The sequence below is a fragment of the Protomyctophum bolini genome (genome assembly GCF_963924005.1).
Source record: "Protomyctophum bolini genome assembly, chromosome: 16".
Lineage (NCBI taxonomy): Eukaryota > Metazoa > Chordata > Actinopteri > Myctophiformes > Myctophidae > Protomyctophum > Protomyctophum bolini.
Genome location: NC_137877.1, coordinates 577354 through 594000, shown reverse-complemented (window position 1 = coordinate 594000; position 16647 = coordinate 577354). Strand labels below are relative to the sequence as shown.

At 43.3% G+C, this 16647-nt stretch overlaps 1 protein-coding gene across 2 annotated transcripts; it reads right to left on the bottom strand.

Moving 5' to 3' along the window:
• Nucleotides 1-3305: 3305 nt before the first annotated feature.
• ccnh (cyclin H) lies at nucleotides 3306-14208 on the bottom strand. Of its 2 annotated transcripts, none has more exons than XM_080786238.1 (10): nucleotides 14093-14208; nucleotides 13139-13267; nucleotides 12697-12819; nucleotides 12172-12245; nucleotides 11862-12075; nucleotides 11083-11246; nucleotides 10851-10921; nucleotides 9183-9285; nucleotides 4044-4107; nucleotides 3306-3823 (listed from the first exon to the last, which is right to left on the bottom strand). In XM_080786238.1, the coding sequence occupies exons 2-10, from the start codon at nucleotides 13244-13246 to the stop codon at nucleotides 3797-3799; spliced, it is 948 nt and encodes a 315-aa protein (XP_080642364.1). In that variant the 5' UTR covers nucleotides 13247-13267; nucleotides 14093-14208; the 3' UTR covers nucleotides 3306-3796. The 2 variants fall into 2 exon arrangements, with proteins under 2 accessions (XP_080642364.1, XP_080642365.1); XM_080786239.1 differs by having other exon boundaries at nucleotides 13139-13254; nucleotides 14078-14180.
• Nucleotides 14209-16647: the final 2439 nt, after the last annotated feature.

Below are 16647 nucleotides of genomic sequence, written 5' to 3'. Positions count from 1 at the left end.
TAAATCGTCGAAACAACTTTGGAAACTTTTCCTCATTCCACAAGCAGCATTATTATTATTATTATTATTATTATGTTTTAAGTTATATAGCGCCTTGTTAAAGGTCACAGATCAAGGATGACGATATAACATACCATAAAACAAAATAGTGTTAGTGTAAAGATTACTTTGTTGTCGTCAGATAAGATTTTGTCTCCAATTCCATCAACGATCAAAAATAACAGTTCTTCTACATTCTCTAGTCGCGTAGACTTCTTGAGACCCCGGGTCCATTTGGTTTAATTTTACGCTCGAGTTAAAGGGTCTGATAAGGGTCCATTTGGTTACCAACTCTCCCATCGTTCATCTGGTTGGGGACCACCTGGAACCGCCTCAAGGACCACCGGGGGGTCCCCGGACCACCGTTTGAAAACCACTTATTTAGGTGAACTCGACTATATGAAACTACTCTTAAAACTACTCTACCAACTGGTATTTTTAATCGAAGGGGGAATTTAGCCAGGATTAATGTATAGATTTATCGCGCATTGCCAAAGGGTTTTCTCCCCCCCCCCGTTCTTCAACCCTTATTTTGAAGAGCCAAATATCCGTAACCGGATGTTACGATGACGTAGCGCTGTGTGTGTGTGTGTGTGTGTGTGTGGTGTCTTGACCGGTTGTTGTTCTCTCTCGCTCTGTGGCGAAACCCCCCCCCCCCCGACCGCGAGCATCACAGCGCCTCCTACAGGCCGTTGGAAAAAAAAACCTGCAGTGCACGTGGATGCGCGCGCATCTTCCAAATGACTGTGTCACACTTTAGCACTGGGATGCTAACGAGAAACAGCAATATAAAGGCTTAGGAAACGTAGTCTCTTCTCTACGCTGTTGGGCGGGCTGCCAGGACAAAATTTTAACCCTTTCTGGGCGGGAACCCCATTCGGTGTGTTAAACTTTAGCTATTGAATATAGCAGCGGCTACGAGCTTGTAGCTCTGCTTTTTTTCTGAAAAACGTTGAAAATGTGGCGCAAATCTTTGAATATAATTATATTATTTCAGAGCAAACGTTTTTTAACTCCAATCGTTGCTTCTGGGTGGGGTGGGGTGGGGTGGGGGGGGGGGTCCCTGGATCAACATATTTTCAGATGGGGGGGTGGGGGGTCAGATGGGGGTCCTCACATGATTATAGGTTGAGAACCACTGGCAGAAACAGGGTTTTTTTTTTTTCAGAAAACCCGTTCGGGGTTTACAAGACATTCTGTAGAACCATCCTCAGGTCTGAATGGGTTAATAATCTGTGGTTCTGGCGGTTAATTAATTAATTAATAATCCACTGTTTCCAAACTTGTGCTTTTATAGCAGCCTGTACACACGCACACACACACACACACACACACCCTATGGGTACACACGCGCACACACACACTCACACACACACACACGCACACACGTACGTGCGCGGTCCGTGTCCTCTACTTACGATGAGTGTTCAACTGACACCCGCCCCCCCCCCCCCCCCCCCCCTCCCCTATAATAACTGGATTTGGAGATGTGTTTTTATACTGTAATTAGTGACTGATTCATTTGATGGCTTAAAAAGTGCTGAAAGTAGCATTTAATTTCTATCCCTTTTTCTTCCTTTCTTGTGTATTTCATAAAGTTATGGTTATTGTATTATTTTATATCAAGAATAAATTCTTGCTGGAATCATGAGTTTATTATATTTGAGACGAACTGACTCTTTTTTTTTTCTCTCTCTCTCTTATCTCTAATTTGTATCAGCTTTATTTTATTTTCTGTTTTCAGACACAAAACAAAAATCTCCTAATGAGAGAAAACAGTTGATGCAAAAAAATGTTTACAGTCATTGATTCATTCATTCATTCATTGATTTATTTGTATCAGATAAAGACATGCATGCACTTATTATTATTAAAGCTTTGTGTTTCCTACAGATCTTAAAGACTCAGTCATTGGTGTGTGTGTGCGCGCGCACGCTTGTGCGTCCGTGGGAGGCGGCCTTTTTTCCGACATCATTCTAGCTGACGGGGCAACGGTCCGCTCCGCAGCGGGGGGACATTCGCTGCGATGCGAAAAAGCGATGGTCCGACATGCGCTGCTCCCGTGCTTGCGGTTAGGGTTAGGTTAGGATTGAGTTTTCCGATCAATATGCCGTCGGAACAAAGACCTGCACCCAAAAAAATGTAGATCACGATCTACCAGTAGATCACAAAGGCTGTGCAGGTGGATCACATGACCCTAAAGAATATTTAATTAAAAAAAAAAAAAACTTTTTGGCATCTTCCACTTTGTGAAAGGACCGGTCAGTTCAAATTGACCTCGCAATATATTTTGTTTTCAAGTGTTGTGCACAAGAATGTCGGTAGCATTACAGATTAAATACAAAAGAACCCTCTACTATGGTCCATTTCTCCATTTCACATTCCAAGTGCGTTGGTCTTCTCTGTAACTCCAGCTCCCTCAGGTACATATTTAAACTATTTTCAGCTATGGTATAATATCATTATTTTGGTGGGTAGATTCTGTTGAGCTGGTCATTTGGAAAATAGCTCTCAAGTCAAAAGAGTCTGGGCACCCCTGCCCTAGATGAACCTCTGTCTGTTATAGCGCCACCAATGTTAATATATGGTGGTTGCAACTGTATTGATTCATTGCCCGAGTCCCGTGGTGGGAGTTCTGCTCTGGTTTTGGTGAAATATTAAGTAGTTCTGGACATTTGTGGGGGTCACGGCCGGGGGCCACGCAGTAAAAGTTAATTAACTCACAAAACTAACCTCATTTGTATTGTTGACCTATTTCTAAAATACTAGTGCAACCTTCGTTCAACTTTGACCGCTCTATCATAGTTTTTGGCAAGTAATAATTGCAAGTATTTCATACAACTTAAGTTCAAAGAATCTGAACTATCCCTTTAATAATAATAGTTCAGGTTCTCTCCCTTTGGAATCAATAATGGTTGCTGTTGGGCGGAAACCACCCAACTCCATTTGAGGTTTTAGATGATTTGAAACTGTCTGCTATAAAGCAGCTAACTCCACCACCTCTCAAACTGTGCTATAAAGCAACTAACTCCACCTCTGAAAGGTTTTCTTAATTTCCTGAAAGAAATTATATTTTGGAGTTAGGTGGTTTGTCCCCGACAGCAGAGATACTAGACTAATAATTAATATAACATCGAAATCGGATATTCGGTTTCAGCCACGACCGTCCCTTTCGGTGGCTCCCTACTCCCTAGTATGGTACATGTTACAGCCAGATGTTCATGCATGTATTTCACACTTACACCATCTGTCAACGTGTAGAAAAAATATCTTTATTCACTTAAACCATGAAACCAAAACAACATTATTCTGGATGTGAGAAACAGAAAATTGACCGTGTGTGTGTTTAAACTTTAAACACTTCTGGGTTCGTTTTAACTTAGTCTTTTTGTGCAGCTCAAAAGTAGCTCTCTAAAATATGAGTATTCTTTTCAGATTCAAATATTAAATCATTTCCAGACGTGCCTCTGCTACATCTGTAAATTATTTAATATTGAATCTGAAAATGACATTGAAAACAAATTCACTTTTGTCTATAATTTCCCAGATTGTTTCACGAACTGTTTTGTAAAATGTATCGGTGACGCCACAGAACCAACCGAGATCAGGTGTTTTCAAAAATAGGTTCATATTAATATCAAATATCTAAATATTGAATCAAGCAACTTCAAGTGTCTGAGGTCAAAGGTCAAATCAACTTGAAGTGTCTGAGGTCAAATCGATACATTTGTTAAATGCTTTCTGTAATGTTTGGTCTTCATAAATCTTCATCAGTCCATTCCTCCTGCAAACAAAACAATCGTTAATTAACTGCTGTCGCGCTAACGAGCAACACACTAATATTTATTATTTTAAGTTTGAATACTGTACAGTAATTTTATTTTTTTTAATATCTGAAGTTTTTTGGAAAACTTTAGGTCAGGATTTAGAATCACAATGTGTTTAATATTCATGAGACCCTGCTTAATATTCATGAGACATCCGTTTAACATTCGTGACCTCACCTCCTCTGCTATGCGCGCCTCTTTGGCCACATGGTCGTCATCCTCCCAGCCTCGCTTCCTCTTACTGGAAAACATGGAGTTTATTATTATTATTATTATTAGTCATATTCATTTTAAATGTCATCCTGTTGCGTCGTCACAAAGTCATCGTCCCTCCAGACACCGTGCTGTTGTCATGACAACAAAGTCCTCGTCCCTCCAGACACCGTGCTGTTGTCATGACAACAAAGTCCTCGTCCCTCCAGACACCGTGCTGTTGTCATGACAACAAAGTCCTCGTCCCTCCAGACACCGTGCTGTTGTCATGACAACAAAGTCCTCGTCCCTCCAGACACCGTGCTGTTGTCATGACAACAAAGTCCTGGTCCCTCCAGACACCGTGCTGTTGTCATGACAACAAAGTCCTCGTCCCTCCAGACACCGGCGTCATCCAGTCATTGTCACAAGTCCTGTTGTCATGACAACACAGTCCTCGTCCCTCCAGACACCGTGCTGTTGTCATGACAACACAGTCCTCGTCCCTCCAGACACCGGCGTCATCCAGTCATTGTCACCAGTCCTGTTGTCATGTAGGTACAATGTCTTGACATCACACCTGTGACATCACTCCTCATATTATGACATCATCACACCTATTGTTTTAACGTTTGTATCCATTTCATGTAAATTGCATTATAAATGTACATTTGGAGCTTTATTAGTGTCGTATTATTACAGTACAGAGTACAGTAGTAGTAGTATTACAGTACAGAGTACAGTAGTAGTATTTCAGTAGTATTATAAACATTGTGTACTTTGTGTTTCAGGACAGAATGCACCATCCTGTCTCTGGCTGCCGCCATCCAGGTCATGTGACTCTGAAGACTACAGTACCCAGCATGCAGTGCGGCCCGTCGCTCTGTAAGCACTACACAGCCGGAGACTACAGTACCCAGCATGCAGTGCGGCCCGTCGCTCTGTAAGCACTACACAACCGGAGACTACAGTACCCAGCATGCAGTGCGGCCCGTCGCTCTGTAAGCACTACACAGCCGGAGACTACAGTACCCAGCATGCAGTGCGGCCCGTCGCTCTGTAAGCACTACACGACCGGAGACTACAGTACCCAGCATGCAGTGCGGCCCGTCGCTCTGTAAGCACTACACGACCGGAGACTACAGTACCCAGCATGCAGTGCGGCCCGTCGCTCTGTAAGCACTACACGACCGGAGACTACAGTACCCAGCATGCAGTGCGGCCGTCGCACTGTAAACACTACACACGACCGAAGAAAGAAACAGTCTAGGAAGAATTCACTTCCTTCCCAAAGCCCCCAAAACACAGAAAAGACTTCAGAACGTTGTCCTTCCATGTGGATAACCCACAGCCCACAGTGCCAATCTTTTATCTTTACGTCGTAAACGAGACAAACGTTTTTTTTTATTTTTACTGTCCAGCCTTCGTTAGGTCTGTCACAATAATCACATGATCACCTAATCAATTAATTAAAACTAATTTACGTTTGCATATTAATGACCGTCAATCGTTTCTGCGTTGAAAAAACTTACATTTTCAAACGTTTAAAAAAATATAGCAGATCTACAAGCTTACACGTCGTAACGTGTTGGAAGCTTTTAGATCAGCCCTCCTATGAGACACAGACTGGTTTCTGAACTGCCCACAGCCCTCCTATGAGACACAGACTGGTTTCTGAACCGCCCACAGCCCTCCTATGAGACACAGACTGGTTTCTGAACCGCCCACAGCCCTCCTATGAGACACAGACTGGTTTCTGAACCGCCCACAGCCCTCCTATGAGACACAGACTGGTTTCTGAACTGCCCACAGCCCTCCTATGAGACACAGACTGGTTTCTGAACCGCCCACAGCCCTCCTATGAGACACAGACTGGTTTCTGAACTGCCCACAGCCCTCCTATGAGACACAGACTGGTTTCTGAACCGCCCACAGCCCTTCTATGAGACACAGACTGAGTAGGAAAAAGTTGGTTGAATAGTGGTGAAGTGGTTAGTGGTGAAGTGGTTCTTTGAGTTATTATTACAAATAATTTGTTGTCTCTGCCCTGATGGGCAGTCTGTGATTGAATTGTAAACATCTTCCATGGTTCAACGCAAAAAAAACGAAACAATTCAAAATCATTAATCACAATTAATTCTGCGACAATTAATCGTCATCTTAAATATAAAACGGTGGCAGCCGTTGGCTGGGTCGCGTTAGTCCTGACGAAGGCTGGACAGACCAAACGCGTTTGTCTCGTTACGACCTCGAGGTAAAAGTGTCTCGAGGTCTAGGGATGTCCCGATCTGACCCGATACCTCAATTTCCGTGTTAGCCGATACCAAATATCGATACCAGTGTCGTAATCTCATGTCGTGTTTATACGGTCCCATTCTGTCGGTCTGTTCCAGGCTGACTTCTAGAGGTACCTTTCAAAACCTTTCATGTGAAAGGTACCTCTGGAAGCCACACCTCTGGTGGGCGGGGTTTAGCCTTAAAAGGGGTGTGTCTCTCGGGACATCTCTACTCGCGTATGGGGCGTTGCTCTGCGGCGACACGGGCATAAGGACTTGGGGGTCCAAGACAAAGTTCTCCCTCGCGGGAGACCTCATAAAGAAACGTTAAACCTTGTGTTCGCTGCGTTGTCAGAACCTTACATACTGGAGGTCAGAACCTTTTCCGCTGCTCCACCAGAAGCAACACCACCATACGCATCGGTTCTGTTATTATTGTTTTGCGTACGTATGCTAGGTGGAGAAAATCTGCACACGAGATATTTCCGCGGACTGCGCATACGTCACACCCACACGCTCTGTGTAGCTCGGCTGTTAAACTGTTTTTTTAACGTAGCATCTCGCTGAGATAATGCAACGCCTTAATAACCACGCCCACAGCATCTTAACCACCCTCACCCAACCACCTCTTAGCCACGCCCACAACCACATCTTAACCACGCCCACAACCACCTCTTAGCCACGCCCACAACCACCTCTTAACCACGCCCACAACCACCTCTTAACCACGCCCACAACCACATCTTAACCACGCCCACAACCACCTCTTAACCACGCCCACAACCACCTCTTAACCACGCCCACAACCACCTCTTAACCACGCCCACAACCACCTCTTAACCACGCCCACAACCACCTCTTAACCACGCCCACAACCACCTCTAGCAATACTCCGCTGTATAATTACCGGTTTATTGACTATTATGTTAATTACCGTGTAGCCTCTCGTTAATTGTGTTAATTACCATGTAGCCTCTTGTTAATTATGCTAATGAGCGTGTAGCCTCTCGTTAATTATGCTAATGAGCGTGTAGCCTCTCTAGATGGATCTTTTCTACATAACGCTGCTTTGCTTGTTGATATCGTACCAGTGTGGTTTTTCATTTTATTTTAATTCACCCAAAACATATTTTTTGTGAGCAAAATACCGTTTATAGTTTATCGATAAATCAGCCGCAAAAACAAACTTATTTTTACCGGACCGAAACGGGCGTGTTCTGAGCGCGCCAGAAGGACAGAATTGGTCCGGGGCTGACGGACAGATCGGTGAGATCCAATCAGCCGCGACCCGCCCCTCTAGACCCCGCCCCTCTAGACCAGAAACCTCAGGCTAGGCTTAAAATAATTTAATATTTGTGTAAATCTCTATGGGGAAAAAAAGGAATGGCAGATTTTTTCAGTGGGTCCAGAAACCCACTCCCACTCTTATGCCCTATTGTTTTTTTTTTACCTGAGGCTAATTACCTTATTGTTCTATACCTGAGGCTATTGTCTTATTACATTGTTGTTCTATACCTGAGGCTATTGTCTTATTACCTTATTGTTTTATTACCTTATCGTTTTATACTGGCAAATCTTTAATACAAAACCAGAGGATCAATAAACAAAACACTTCGTATGAACTGAACAAAACTCTGAATATGTTCTTGTTGTCGTTGGATGTGATGTTGGTACCATTAGGAGAGATAAGATGTTCTCCCCGTGTCCCCTAGGGTAGGTACCCTCACATGTTCTCCCCGTGTCCCCTAGGGTAGGTACCCTCACATGTTCTCCCCCGTGTCCCCTAGGGTAGGTACCCTCACATGTTCTCCCCGTGTCCCCTAGGGTAGGTACCCTCACATGTTCTCCCCGTGTCCCCTAGGGTATGTACCCTCACATGTTCTCCCCGTGTCCCCTAGGGTAGGTACCCTCACATGTTCTCCCCCGTGTCCCCTAGGGTAGGTACCCTCACATGTTCTCCCCCGTGTCCCCTAGGGTAGGTACCCTCACATGTTCTCCCCCGTGTCCCCTAGGGTAGGTACCCTCACATGTTCTCCCCGTGTCCCCTAGGGTATAGGTACCCTCACATGTTCTCCCCGTGTCCCCTAGGGTATGTACCCTCACATGTTCTCCCCGTGTCCCCTAGGGTAGGTACCCTCACATGTTCTCCCCGTGTCCCCTAGGGTAGGTACCCTCACATGTTCTCCCCGTGTCCCCTAGGGTAGGTACCCTCACATGTTCTCCCCGTGTCCCCTAGGGTAGGTACCCTCACATGTTCTCCCCGTGTCCCCTAGGGTAGGTACCCTCACATGTTCTCCCCGTGTCCCCTAGGGTATGTACCCTCACATGTTCTCCCCGTGTCCCCTAGGGTAGGTACCCTCACATGTTCTCCCCGTGTCCCCTAGGGTATGTACCCTCACATGTTCTCCCCGTGTCCCCTAGGGTAGGTACCCTCACATGTTCTCCCCGTGTCCCCTAGGGTAGGTACCCTCACATGTTCTCCCCCGTGTCCCCTAGGGTAGGTACCCTCACATGTTCTCCCCCGTGTCCCCTAGGGTATGTACCCTCACATGTTCTCCCCCGTGTCCCCTAGGGTAGGTACCCTCACATGTTCTCCCCCGTGTCCCCTAGGGTAGGTACCCTCACATGTTCTCCCCCGTGTCCCCTAGGGTATGTACCCTCACATGTTCTCCCCGTGTCCCCTAGGGTAGGTACCCTCACATGTTCTCCCCCGTGTCCCCTAGGGTATGTACCCTCACATGTTCTCCCCGTGTTACTCTCACAAAAACATGCAGTAATCCTGGTCTCTAAACTACCTCTCCCTGGCCAGCCGGGGCGCCTGATGGATAATAATATTAATAATACATACTGTGTGTTGGGGTTGGTTGCGTGGATCCTCTCCAGTTTCACTTTGTAAACATTCACGTCCTCAGTTTTAGGAGGCTCGTATTTCTTCATCAGGATGGTCATTCCTGTTAGAAACACAACAATACTTCATCAGGATGGCCAGCGCCAGGGAGCGATAGTTCAGTGACCGCCACAGTTCACCACCATTCTATTTGGTTGTAGAAGAAGAAGGTTGTAGAAGGTGGCCGCGCTGATCGGACTAATCACTACAGAAGAGTCTTTAGAAGGTGGTCACGCTGATCGGACTAATCCTAACAATAGGTTGAACAATAGGTTGTAACAATACGTTGTAACAATAGGTTGACCAATAGGTTGTAACAATAGGTTGAACAATAGGTTGACCAATAGGTTGAACAATAGGTTGTAACAATACGTTGTAACAATAGGTTGACCAATAGGTTGACCAATAGGTTGAACAATAGGTTGTAACAATAGGTTGTAACAATAGGTTGAACAATAGGTTGTAACAATAGGTTGTAACAATAGGTTGACCAATAGGTTGAACAATAGGTTGAACAATAGGTTGTAACAATAGGTTGTAACAATAGGTTGACCAATAGGTTGACCAATAGGTTGAACAATAGGTTGTAACAATAGGTTGAACAATAGGTTGAACAATAGGTTGTAACAATAGGTTGTAACAATAGGTTGAACAATAGGTTGTAACAATAGGTTGACCAATAGGTTGAACAATAGGTTGTAACAATAGGTTGACCAATAGGTTGAACAATAGGTTGTAACAATAGGTTGAACAATAGGTTGAACAATAGGTTGAACAATAGGTATTAGGTTGTAACAATAGGTTGAACAATAGGTATTAGGTTGTAACAATAGGTTGACCAATAGGTTGTAACAATAGGTTGAACAATAGGTTGAACAATAGGTTGTAACAATAGGTTGAACAATAGGTATTAGGTTGTAACACTAGGTTGTAACAATAGGTTGAACAATAGGTTGTAACAATAGGTTGTAACAATAGGTTGTAATAATAGGTTGAACAATAGGTTGAACAATAGGTTGTAACAATAGGTTGCAACAATAGGTTGTAACAATAGGTTGAACAATAGGTTGTAACAATAGGTTGTAACAATAGGTTGAACAATAGGTTTAACAATAGGTTGAACAATAGGTTGTAACAATAGGTTGTAACAATAGGTTGTAACAATAGGTTGAACAATAGGTTGTAACAATAGGTTGAACAATAGGTTGTAACAATAGGTTGAACAATAGGTTGTAACAATAGGTTGTAACAATAGGTTGAACAATAGGTTGTAACAATAGGTTGTAACAATAGGTTGTAAAAATATGTTGTAACAATAGGTTGAACAATAGGTTGTAACAATAGGTTGAACAATAGGTTGTAACAATAGGTTGTGAATAGGTTGTAACAATAGGTTGTAACAATAGGTTGTAACAATAGGTTGAACAATAGGTTGAACAATAGGTTGAAAAATAGGTTGTAACAATAGGTTGTAACAATAGGTTGTGAATAGGTTGTAACAATAGGTTGTAACAATAGGTTGTAACAATAGGTTGTAACAATAGGTTGAACAATAGGTTGAACATTAGGTTGTAACAATAGGTTGTAACAATAGGTTGTAACAATAGGTTGACCAATAGGAGAACTCACGCCTCATGGCTTCGTAGAGCTTGGTCAGAGTCTCTCTGTCGTCCTTCAGCGCCAGACATTCTGTCAGGTAACTACGGGGTCAACAAACACAAACATTACGGTAACTATGCGGTTAATAAGAACATTAACCATATGTGACCGTTTCTGACCCACGCTAAAAGTCATTTTTATTCATGTCATGTGAAAGCAGTGTGCGTTGCGTGTGTTGCGTGCGTTGCGTGACGAGACCTACGTGTCCATGTTAAGCCCCGCCCTGGAGGCGCTGTTCAAGATGGCCGCCAGGGCGATCTGCGCGGGAGGGAACAGCAGCCCGGTGTCCGTCAGGGACGCGCGCGTCAGGAAGTCGTCGGCGCTTCGTCTCAACGACTCTGGGCTCTCCAGGACAGGAAACCTTGTCTGAAGACCAAAAATAAATAAATAAATAATAACAATATAACCTATAGTCTAAAGACCAAACAATAACCACAATGGGTCTATAGAGCGTCGCAGTCCCGCCCCCTCCAGAGACCCGGAAAATAAATCCCCATTCATTTTCCTCATAGACATTTCAGAAAGTATTTATTTAAAGACGTTTACGCCACGGACAAAGACAAATCATAACAATAAACACAATGTTTTTCTTCTTTGTAATTATTTGTTTGGTCCAAAATATTGTGTTTGTTGTCATGATTTGTCACGACTCGAGTTGGCTTCGTACGACGCTTAAAAGGTCTTTAAATTAATATTGTGATTCATTTCCTGGGCCTGGCGTCGTCATGAAAGGGGGCGGGACTGCAACGCTCTATAGAGTGTTAATGTTACCTTCATGTCGATGAGGAGACCCTCCATGGGTCTATAGGGCGTGTGGATGACCAGATGGTGTTAATGTTACCTTCATGTCGATGAGGAGACCCTCCATGGGTCTATAGGGCGTGTGGATGACCAGCTGGTGTTAATGTTACCTTCATGTCGATCAGGAGACCCTCCATGGGTCTATAGGGCGTGTGGATGACCAGATGGTGTTAATGTTACCTTCATGTCGATGAGGAGACCCTCCATGGGTCTATAGGGCGTGTGGATGACCAGATGGAAGGACAGCTGTTGGATCAGAAGCAGTTCGTACTCCAGGATCTGCTCCATGATCTGCTCCTGACCCGCCGGCGTCTCGTGGACCAGGTTCCCCCCGAACTGAGCGCTGGACACGTTGAACTCATCCACCTTACAGGCCAGGTACGCACACGCTAACCTGGAATAACATGTTATTAACACGTTAACATTAATACTACATTATAATCCTGGGGTGATGTAGTAGTAGTAATAGTAATAGAGTAGTATTACTTACATTATAATCCTGGGGTGATGCTCCATGACTGAATTGTTGAGGTAGAACCTTCTGAAATACATGAGGGCTGAACCCTGGAACATGAATACCACATTATTTGCTTACTCGGGTTGCCCCCGTGACCCGACTATGGATAAGCGGTTGAAAATGGATGGAGGAACAACGCCAATATTAATAATAATAATGGATCCCAAAATGCAGTTTATAGTTAAGGGACGCAATAAAACAACGACCTCTGCATCCACGGGATGCACTACTGTACTGCTGTACAGTTTTTTTGTTCCAGTTTATTTTTGCTAGCTTTAGTCAAATCTTCTTCTGTAAAAATGGCAAAATAATATGACTCCTAACGTGGTTAAAGTGGGACTCATAAAATGTCCCTGGGACTCATTTCTAAAAGACCATCACTGCATCCTGGGACTCATTACATTGAAAACTATATTTACATTACATCACTGAAAAACAACAATTATAATAACAACAAAAACTATAATAACAACAACAACAATTATAATAACAACGTACCACCACAGCTTTGGGCATGACGGGTTTAAAGGCGTTGCAGAACTCCAGTAACCTCCTCTCATAATGTCTGAACAGAACCTCTTCCTCTGAGGAGGACAAGAAGAGGGCTTCACTCACCCCAGGCTGCACGCACACACACACACACACACACACACACACACAGAAACGCGCGCACACACAATTAATATGTACATACATTGTATTATATTGTGGTTAATCAAAGCAACTGATTATTTAAATAAAGTCAACTTGGCGGTACATATTAAACTTGTCTCACTCTCATCATGGTATACAGTATTAACTATTAAACCTGTCTCACTCTCATCATGGTACATATTTAAACCTGTCTCACTCTCTCCAGACTCTATTCAACCTGTCTCACTCTCTCCAGACTCTATTCAACCTGTCTCACTCTCTCCAGACTCTATTCAACCCGTCTCACCCTCAGCATGGCGCTGCAGTACTTGTGGTTGGCGGCCTGTCTCACTCTCTCCAGACTCTCTTCGCCGTCGAAGATCCAGAACTTCCGGTGAGAGCTGTTGTGAAACATGGTGGCTCCTCCCTCCTTCTCCTGAGGACAAATCAGAAGTGTCAGAACCAATATGATGTCACTGCCGCTGTAAGGTGGAGCAGGTTCTTTGGTCACAAGAGCTGGTAAAATCCGAAGTTAGGTCTTTGGCGATATCTTTACCTTTACGGGCAAGTTAATAAAACTTAAACTGAAAGGCTTAGTTTAGAGATTCTCAAACAGACTAGATTGAAGATTATAATCCGACAGAGGATAATGCTTATATAAGGAGGGGATGACGTCACAACCAGGTAGGCGTGACATCAGCCCTGACAACTAATAATAATAATAATAATAAAACTTTATTTGTATGGCACCTTTCATGACATGAAATGCAGCTCAAAGTGCTTTACAGAACAATGGAGAATAAAAGAAAAGCAAGGCAACGACATTCAAAAAACAAGCAGTAACGCAATACAGTGAGGACATGAATAACAAAAATAAATAAAAGATCAATTAAAAGCAATGTTGTAGAAGTGGGTCTTGAGCTGAGCTTTAAAAATGTCTAGACAGTGAAGTCTGTTCACAGAAGTTGCTGTAGGATATGTGGGGATTATCTGACCATTTGAGGGGGCAAAACCTTACATAATACTAAATAATACTAAATCGTTTATAGGGTCAATATAAGTAATATAATATATCCTTTTTCGGGAGGAAAAACGGACACGCACCGGGGTGAGTCTTCCAGTATTCAACCGATCTATGGCTTTGATACAGAGTTTACATTATGAATGATCAGACATTCTAACAGAGCTCACTGGAGGAGGAGGATAAAGCTCCGGTTCTGGGTCCTCTATGGGTCGCTGCTGTAACAACAGATGGACTCACCTCTCTGATGAGCGCAGAATCAAACCACACTGTTTACATTAAATACAAGATCAGTCGTTTAAATGGTCTTTAAATCATGCACGGACCGCTGTGTGTTTTGTGTCGCACACCTCTACGTCGTCCCTTAATGATGACGTTTGTAGTTTTACGCGGAGGCCGTAAGGAGGCGTGTGATGTGTGCGTGTGCCCATTGGACGGTGATTTGTCTCCCCCTGCTGGCGAAAACAGGATGAGCATCCTGGATATCCACCAAGGTATACAGTTCACTTTTTGTTATGACTTTAAGTAAAAATATCAATATTGCAAAGATAGAAATACTCTACGCCCGACCTAGTAAATGTCCGGAATTCAACATTTACATTTACTTGAGTAAAAAGACTAAAACATTCCAGGTGACTAAAATGTGACTAAAACTAAATAAAAACTATTGACTAGTGTCCGAGTTGCTCCTTTACACCTGACAGGGGGGAGTTTCCCTGGTTGGACGTAGCGCGTGGAGTGGAAGGAACACGTTATTCCAACCAGTTCCTTTCCCCTCCATCAGGCGCCCCGGCTGGCCAGGGGGAGGCCATGGACCATGGTTGATTGACTGATTGATGCATTGCACTCAGCTGCTACAAACTGTGTCTCACTCATTCACACTCTGGTTAGCACGAAGGAAGCATGCGGCAGACACAGTGACAGTTTAGTGTGTTACAAACTTTAAAGTTAAGAGGAAACACGACAGACAGACATTCAAAGGACTGTATGACACTCAAGAAGGACGAAGAACCTCTTTTCACAACAAGCGGCCATGCACGAGGTAGGCCTATTCTATATTTTAGATTAGTCTTTGATGTTGTGTTGTTTTGTTTGATGTAGGCCTGCCTACACGATGGACACGTTCACCTGCGCATCGCGCATTTCTACATGTTTGTATTTTGATTGAAAACTTTATTTCAGACACAATGGGTCCATATACAAACAACATGTAAAAACACAACAGTAAATACAAAAACAACAACACAGAGATGGCCTATGTAACAGGCTATTTTCCCTCCAGGCAGTCCTTGTCAATTAAAAACATATAAACATTTCATATATATATATATGTATATATATTTTTCATTTGTTTGGTCAATATAATGTACTGCGGTGCACTTTGTTGATTGTTTATGTGTTTCATTATTTTTGTGTGAACATACAGTCCTCACGGCATGAACGGAGGGATGAGAAGAAATGCCCGTTTATAAAGAACTGACCTGTGTCTTCAATGTTGGGAGAAGAGCTACAGAATCCATTCAGAGCTTCTGGACAAATGAAGGAACCTCCATCCTGACCTGGTGAGTAATATATATGCCTGTTGTAGTATGATATGATCTGAGTGCCTATGCTGTGTACTTGTACAGCGTGGAACTACAGTGGTCCTCTGGAGTGATCTGTGGAACTATATTGTGGTCCTCGATCTGGAGTGAGTGTGGAACTATAGTGGTCCTCTGGAGTGAGTGTGGAACTATAGTGGCCCTCTGGAGTGAGTGTGGAACTATAGTGGTCCTCTGGAGTGAGTGTGGAACTATAGTGGCCCTCTGGAGTGAGTGTGGAACTATAGTGGCCCTCTGGAGTGAGTGTGGAACTATAGTGGTCCTCTGGAGTGAGTGTGGAACTATAGTGGCCCTCTGGAATGTATACAAATGTTTAGAAAATAGCAGATCTACAAGCATCAAATATTTAGAAAATATGCGACAGTGTGCCGACAGTGTGCCTATGCCCAATCGGAACTACTTAACCCACAGAGCAGGGAGGCGGGGACAGTGTTGTTTTCGTCGACTAAAACTGAGACGAAAAAGTCCATCGACTACCTTTTTTCACTGACTACAACTAAGACTAAATATAATAATAATAATAATAATAATAATAAAACTATTTGTATAGCACCTTTCATGACATGAAATGCAGCTCAAAGTGCTTTACAGAAAAATGGAGGATAAAAGAAAAGCAAGGCAACAACATTAAAAACAAGCAGTAATGCAATACAGATGCAAATATACTGACGTTTGTTTTGTCAACAATTAAAAACTAGACTAAGATGTTAGGAAGGGACTAGTAGACAAGTGTAACTGCCAGTGACAGTTGGTTCTGCAATAATTTCTTTAGTTTGAAGTCTGTTTATTCTTTATTTATTGTTTGTCTTATGTTGTTGTTTGTTTGGATACTTCCTGTAATTTGGCATACTTTTACTTTGACACCTCCAGTTACCTATCCATATATAGCTGAAGCCTGTTAGCTTCACTCACCTCAGACCAATAGACTCATTTCACACAGCCAGACTCCAGAGTGAGCAGAGGGAGAGAGCACCAGTGTGTGTGTGTGTGTTTGCACCAGACCACACGGTATGAAATGTTTGACTGTTTATGTGACTCTTATTATGTTTGTACTCTTATTGATTAAGCAGTGTTGAAGCCTGTGACATTTGCAGTGGTAGTGAACTTTTAGTGACTGAAGTTGTCTATTGTCTACAGTGCCTGTGTGACAGTACACGCGTGGCATCAGCCTTGCCAGTGACTAATGTTGATCCC